The sequence below is a fragment of the Limulus polyphemus genome, unplaced genomic scaffold, assembly GCF_000517525.1.
Source record: "Limulus polyphemus unplaced genomic scaffold, Limulus_polyphemus-2.1.2 Scaffold1682, whole genome shotgun sequence".
In the NCBI taxonomy this organism is placed as follows: domain Eukaryota; kingdom Metazoa; phylum Arthropoda; class Merostomata; order Xiphosura; family Limulidae; genus Limulus; species Limulus polyphemus.
The window spans coordinates 1-7,603 of NW_013667292.1; the positions used below are offsets into that span (position 1 = coordinate 1).

Genomic DNA, 7,603 nt, shown 5'->3' on the forward strand with positions numbered 1-7,603 from the left:
AAACTGTCACCGATATGATAGAGTTTGTTCGATATGATTTTATATGCCAGCAAAATATTTCATTATAGAAGGTCTAAGTTTTATTTAAGAAAGGACTTGTATCGGTAAAGTTTCTTCGGAAAGAATTTTTACGGAAAATTAATTAACGAACGGAGACGTAACAATATCATCATTATATCATGGCAAATGTCCTTCTAGCAAAAGTTATGAATTAAAAATGTTAAAAAACATAGCCTAAAAAAAGTCTGCGTACCATTATTATAATTTGAGGCTTAGCGTGGCCTAGTATTTAGTGTGCTGGGCTATGGATCCAAGGTTCCCCACATTCATGTTCTGTTACCCAACATTGCCCTCTGCGCCTTGAGATTGTGTTTGGGTTATAATCCTACTATTTGATAAAAGTAGCCCAAAAATTAATAGTTGGTGATGTTGACTACTTGTTTTCTCTGTAGTTTATTAGTTAAAAGTTAGAGATGGCTAACGCAGATTATTGTTGTGTAGCTTTGCGCGAATATGGACACAAACGATTATTATTTGAGGTTTGAAACATGATGTAATAATCATTCAGAGGTCACAGGAGTGTGCCGCCAAATCCAATCCTACCTGGTACTACCATGTGCCAAATTCTATCTTTGTACTTCCTAATTTTAAAGGCGAAAATTAACTAAGCTACTAATTTGGCCAACCTTCTTAAGGTGTATAGAAAGGATTATGAATATTATTACAATAGTTCTAAGCTTATATTTTTATGCTACAACACGAAATGTTCAAGCCTCATTTACGCCAAACGCATGCGTATTAGGATAAATGGGATAGGATTTGGAAAAGGTAGGGTTTGACACCACGTAGGTCATTTGATCTCATTTTTCTCTGAAATGCGATTTTATCGCCCTCTGCGCAAGAAAATTAATGGTTTTGCGTGGATAATTTTAAATTACGTAACTTTAACTTAGTTATAGAAATGGCTGGAGGAAAAGTGCATTTTACTTCTCAGTTAACTAGGAACGAAATTATAGGACTTGTTTTTCGACTTACATTATTTGGTGCTTTGACTTATTTCGGTGTCAAATGGATGGTTAATGCAATAGATCCTACAAGGAAGCAAAAGGTTGAAGCTCAGAAACGGGTAAGCTGAAAAACTGAATAAAATTATATGTACCTGTTTCGATCGGTGCAATTATATTGAGCATGACTATCAGAGTAGTAAAAACTAGTTTTTTAATCGTATTGCATGTGATCACCACCATTGCACAGTTCCAACCGTATCAGTGTAGTGATATACCTAACGTTAATTTATTATTGAGGATATTAATAATAACCATCTGTAAAAAAAGTATTTCTGTTAGTATTAGGTGATGAAGTCTTAGTTTTGTCAGTAAGACTACTAAGACTAAGAGTAAAAATTGTAAAATATAGAGTACATAGCCCGATATTTGGACTACTAGTAACGCAGGTCGTTAAGCCTTAAGCAAAATTAAAAAAGCCACAATGTTCTGCTGTGTTCAGAAACACTAAATATTTAGGCATTTGATAATAAGTATTTATTATTTTAAATTCATTAACTACCAGGGCTTGTACTGTCATACTTATACCCTGTTCTCAAACAAATTATTCCAATTTCCAGTAGTTCCATATACACGTAAAATCTTAAATCTGAGTAGAAGTTAAGATAATATCTATAAGGAGGATTAAATTAATAAATAAAACAGAATATTCACATAAAAAAGGCAATTAGCAAGACTAGAAATTTCCTTTTCCAAAAAGCATGCTCTATTCTAGTTTGCAAAACAGTCTGTAAGGTCTAATAGTAATACTAGATAATTTTACTTTATCAAAACAGATGTAAACTGTTAAGCACTTAACTTCCCATATCTTCCTTGCACCATTTCTTTATATAAATTTAAGTGGTAGTATTGAAGTTTAAAATTAACAATCAAAATCTGTGTACTCAGTTTTTGTAATTACAGAACTTATCTCACTAAATCAGGAATTTTGCACTCTGTAATTTTTCTCCTTATTACTAAAATTTTAATTTCATTTCTATACCAGTAAAAATACATTACTTATTGGGTTTTACATTTTCTTTTGATCATTAATATTAGGAGGAAATGCAGTGGACTTTTAGTATGTTACTAGTCTTCATAACCACATTCTCATATTCATTTTTTGCTAGTTAAATGTTTTTCTGAAGTATTCTTAACTACATTACACACACACATACATATATATGTTACCTTAAAAGCTAAGTATGTTACAATGATCTGCAAGTGAGCAAAATATAATCAATACAAACAAGTGATGAAAAAATTTATAATAAATATTATTTTAATGCAGATGATTATATACAAAAATTACATTGATTGGAGTTGAGGAAATATTAGTTAGACTGTAGAAGGACGGTAAAAGAAAGCAATAGGGCATAATTAATAAAGTTTGCTGATGTCATTAAACTGTAGAGAAATTGTAGTTTTAGTGAAGATAACATAATGATTTGGGACAACGTGGTACCTATTGGTCTATCTTGGCTCTTCCATCCTCTAAACTAAATTAAAATAATTAGAATAAAAAAATCTTAAAGCCAGGCCCTATCATTGATATACTTGTAAAGCTTTTTCATAAACTCACTTAAATTTACTGCCTCTACAACATCTGAAGGCAACCCATTCCAAAGGCCATCTTGTTAGAAAAATGAAACTGACTTAGCTGAAGATGACTCTTACCTCACCAAAATGTATATTTTTGTCCTCTGGTCCTACTATTTTCACTGTTAAATATGAAAAAAGGTGATGCATCAACACAATCAATTCTCTCTACATTCTGAAACACCTCAGTCAGATCCCTCCAACTCTTTTTTTTTTTTTCTAAGAGAAAACGAAAATTTGATTGATTTCAGTCTGTCCTCGTATATAACAACCCTTCCATCCCAGGTGCCATTCTGGTAACCCTTTTCTGAACCCTTTCAAACAATTCAGTGTCTTTCCTAAGGTAAGGAGCCCAAGACTTAACACAGTATTGCAAATGTGGCCTAACCAGTGACCTGTACAATGAAATTATAACCTCTTGAGACTTGTACTCAATACTTCTGTAGATATTTGTCCTACCACTAGCAACAGCACACTGCTTGAATGACTTTAGAGACTGATCAGCTATTACACCATTATCCCTTTCCTTCATAACACTGTTAAGGTTAGTCCTATCCAAATTATACTTATAATTAAATTATGATAACCCGCATGCATTATTTTGCACTTATTATAAATAAAACCCATCTGCCTTTTATTAACTCAACTCGCTAAATGATCTAAGTCCTTTTGTAAAGCAGCAGCATCCTTTTTACAGCTAGCAACATCCAATAACTTAATATCATCAGCAAACTTGAGTAATATATATTGACTATTCCTTCATACATGTCATTGATGTAAATAAAAAAAGAGCAAAGGTCCTAAGACTGAACCCTGAGGTTCCTCACTCTTGACATTAATCCAGTTTGACTGAACTCCATTTGTAGAAACCCTCTGCTTTCTTCCATCCAGCTACTCTTCTATCCAATTTGCTAACTTATCCTCCACACCTATAGAGATGGTTTTTTAAAGGCCTTTTGTGTGGCATCTTGTCAAATGCTTTCTGAAAATACAGATACACCAAATCTACATTCTTACCTTCATCTACATAAGCAGTAACCTTTTCAAAGAAGAATGTCAAAAGATTTGTAAGGCAAGATTTTCTCTTAGTGAAACCATGTTGACTATTCAGTAAAATTCTAAACTTTGTTAAGTGACTTTCAAAGCATCTTTTAACAGACTTTCCAAAACTTTTCCCACAACTGATGTAAGACTAATAGGTCTATAACTATAATTAATGAGAAAATTTTTATCACCTCTTTTGAAAAGAGGAGTTACATTAGCTAACTTCCAATTCTCTGGTACCTGCTCACTATTCAAGGACTGACAAAAAAAAAATAGTAGTAAGTGGCTCACATGTCCAATCTTTAACCTCCTTCAATGACTTGTATCAAATGGTAAGTTGGACAAATACTTAGCAAATTACTGGAGTTGGATGATTAGTGGAACTTACTAATGAATTAATTGTCAGTTACTTTCTGCAATCGATTGTTCACATGAACCTTGGCTAGTTGAAATAATCAAAAATGGTAGTAGTCAAAATTGCTAATCTTAATTAGTTAATTATTCATGATATCAATCAATTTAAAGGATAAAAGTATCAGATTTCTTATGGATGTATTCTAAAGACAAAATGAAAAAAGGGGACACAAATTTAAGATTTGAAAAAGATGAGCTAGGAGGTTGGGTTCCAGTTAAGACATTTTTCTAACAGGGAAATTAGCTTATTGAATGAGTTGCTGTTATCAGTAATGGTGGCCAGCATCTTACAGCTTGATTTTCTGAAAAATTAGGAAAGGGTTTAAATTTTTATTTTCATTTTCTTGGGTGGATGTGCAGGGATACACTTGATGGAGCAAATGGTACACTGTTGTCCTTGACCTATGTTAAGATAACTGAGAACAAAACATTGGTAAAAGTTTGACTACTTGGAGTGTAGCTGCAAAAGGTGTAACTCAAAAGAAATTAATTGTGGCAATAACATCCAAAAGGTGCTGGGGATGTTACTCTCCTCAGTTAACTTCAAGAACACTTGTGGAAAAGTGTTAAGTAGACTAGTGAAGAACAGTGATAAAAAAGGGTAAGGTTTGGGTGCTTAAAACCTGCATTAGTAGTAATCCCACGTTACTAATTAGAAAATTACAAAAAAGCTTGTAGACTTTATCCACCCACTTATATTCTAAATCAAAAAATATGTTTGACCACCAACCAGTGATGAAATAAATAGTGCAGTAATAATACAGAATTATATAACTCTTCTATATAATTTGATAGTAAAAAATATAATCTCCAAAACTCGCTCTTAAAATTTGCAAAGTAAATTTAAATTGAGAATTAGAACTAAATTGTCCTACCTATTTAAGTCAGTAATGTGCAGTGTGTCAGCCCAAACAACTGCAATTTATATATATATATATATGTGTGTAAAGTTAACCTTTGGTATCAAATATTCTGCACCAAGACAGCACATCTTTATCATAATCATTATTGTGTGTATGTATGTACAGGCAGGAATTTTACATTTACTTCCCATAATGATACTAAACATAATAGTTAAACAGTATTACTGCTCCTGAACTATATTTCTAACCATATATTCTCCTGGAGCAAGAAGAATATCTAAAGTAACATTATGAAAAGCAGGTTCTGTAACATTTCAATATAGAAAAATCCTTTACAATCTCCACAAAATCTTCAGCTTCTTGTGAAGAAGCTGAACTTTTATATTTATTTTCATAAATTTAAAGTTTAGATGTAATTAAACTAATATCTAACAGATGTAGAACTTGTTTTTTGAGCATGTTTTTATAAAATAAATTGCTAGTTTGCATATGATTATTTTCCTAGTTATGATCATGTATTCCTAAATTATCCACCATTGTGATAACTTAACCTTGTTATGACATGTTCAGAAATATTTTTTTAAAGTGATAATTTATTATATTCTGTACAGTTCAGATGTAGACTGCAATAGACCTGTCTTACTTAACCTTACAATAATTAGATTATGTTCATTAATGCTGATGTAAGGAAAAGTGGGCAAAGTATGAAATTGTTGTAAAGTGGTAGAATTTTATTATTCAGAAGCCTTCAGTGATAAGCCTTTGGGAATTAGACTTGGCCATTGAAAGAGACAAATAAAATACTAAAACATGTAGAATTTAATGTTATTATAGACACTTAAAAATACACAAAAATTTATACTTCGATATAATTAAATAAAAGTGAAAGGTGAAATACATTTTAATAATTCTTATGTCTATCCTTATAGTTTTTGTTTAGCTCTGACAGGATATTTAACTACTAACCTTTAGTAGATAACATAAAAATGTAGAATAAAAAAAGGAAAGATTAACATTATACAGTTTTGACATTAATGTGTAACTTATTTAATTCACTGAGAAATTATGCAATGATCATTAATGTTATTATAATGATTTTACTGTCGAAATTTGTTTACAAAATTAATATATGCTCCTTGTGTTTTATATTGGTAACATCATTTCTATAGAAACTGGGAATATTTCTAATTTTTCTCTTTCTTCACAGGCAGAGCGAATACTAAGTAGAATAGGAGTAAGCAATATTAAGGTGAGTTTTTTGTATGGGTGGTAAGTGAACAGATGTTGTGTAGTGGCAAGAAATATAATAAATAATTATAATTAATGCTTATGAAAATAAAATCTTTTTCGAAGTAACAGTGAAAAACTTATTGTAAGTTCTAATTACAAGAATTGTTTTTCTTTCATAGATAATTTTTGGTTTCAAAAGTATGTATGCATATGTAGAGTGATATAATTTGTTGATACTGCGAGTATTCTGTTAGCAAGTGAGATGAGGTTCAGAGATTGGAATGTTTTCTTTTGCACTTGTCTTAACATTCAAGAAAACTCCCTGACTTTGTGGGAATGTGTGGCCACTTCCTCTCAAAGTTACAGCATATCATACTCATAGCATTGTTTACTATTTATTACACCCTAAAATACATAATTTTTATCTCGAACCATACTAGAATAATACAACAAGTTATTAGTAATTTATTTCTTCTGCTACAGTTATTACAAGTTTCACACTTGTTCTGTTTAAACATCTCACTTGCATTTAACATATGATTTTATACATAATTATCAACATCGTGTGATATTGCTCCATACTTCTACTTCATTTGGCCTTAATCCCATCTATTAGGTCATCAAGAAATTAATGTTGCTTTTTTTTTAGATGAAAAAACCTAAACAACTTGTATATCAAAACAAAACATTTATTAAGTGAAATAGTCTCCATTCTTAATGATGATGCTTTTCCACTTTGCTTTTTAATCACTTGGCTTTGGAGCGAAAAACATTTCAATGTCCTCTTTAACACCTTCCACATTTGCATACATTTTCCCATTAAGATGGTGTTGCAACAAACGAAAAAGGTGGTAATCTGATGGTGCCATATCTGGAGAATATGGTGGATGGGAGAGAACTTCCCAACCCAACTCCATAATCTTGTGTTGTGTCAAACTTGCCACAATTTGGACATGCATTGTCGTGGAGAAGAAGAACACCTTTCTGATTGATGAGTGAAGGGTGTTTCTGATGAAGGGCTTGATTTAAACGTTCCAGTTGCTGACTATAGATTTCTGCATTCACAGTTCACTGTGGATTGAGGAGTTCGAAATGAATTACTCCTTTGATGTCCCACCAAATGCAAAGCATCACTTTCTGCAGATGGAGTCCAGGTTTTGGGGTCGGTTTTTGTCTAGGACTGAGCCATTGTTTTTAGTGTTTAATATTTTCCTATAGAGAATCAATTTTTCATCAGCTGTGACCATTCTGTCCAAAAATGGTTCACGAGTATTACCCACCAGAAGAGATGAAGCAATGTTCACACGTTAGAAACGATCATCAGAGAGTTTTTGAGGCACTCAAACACCTTCTTTTATGGAGTTTTTCCATATTCCTTAGATGTTTACATATTGTTTCATGAGAGACATG

General features: G+C 31.9%; 1 protein-coding gene across 2 annotated transcripts in view; it reads left to right on the forward strand.

Moving 5' to 3' along the window:
- The first annotated feature begins 811 nt into the window (after positions 1-811).
- Positions 812-7,603, forward strand: part of LOC106464540 (ATPase family AAA domain-containing protein 1-B-like) — a 34,984-nt gene continuing 28,192 nt past the window's right edge. The window contains exons 1-2 of one of the 2 annotated variants that reach the window (XM_022392271.1): positions 812-1,126; positions 6,171-6,212. In XM_022392271.1, the coding sequence (XP_022247979.1) occupies positions 962-1,126; positions 6,171-6,212 (207 nt within the window). In that variant the 5' untranslated portion in view covers positions 812-961. The remainder of the gene's footprint in view (positions 1,127-6,170; positions 6,213-7,603) is intronic. The other variant, XM_013924685.2, reaches the window with a different exon arrangement.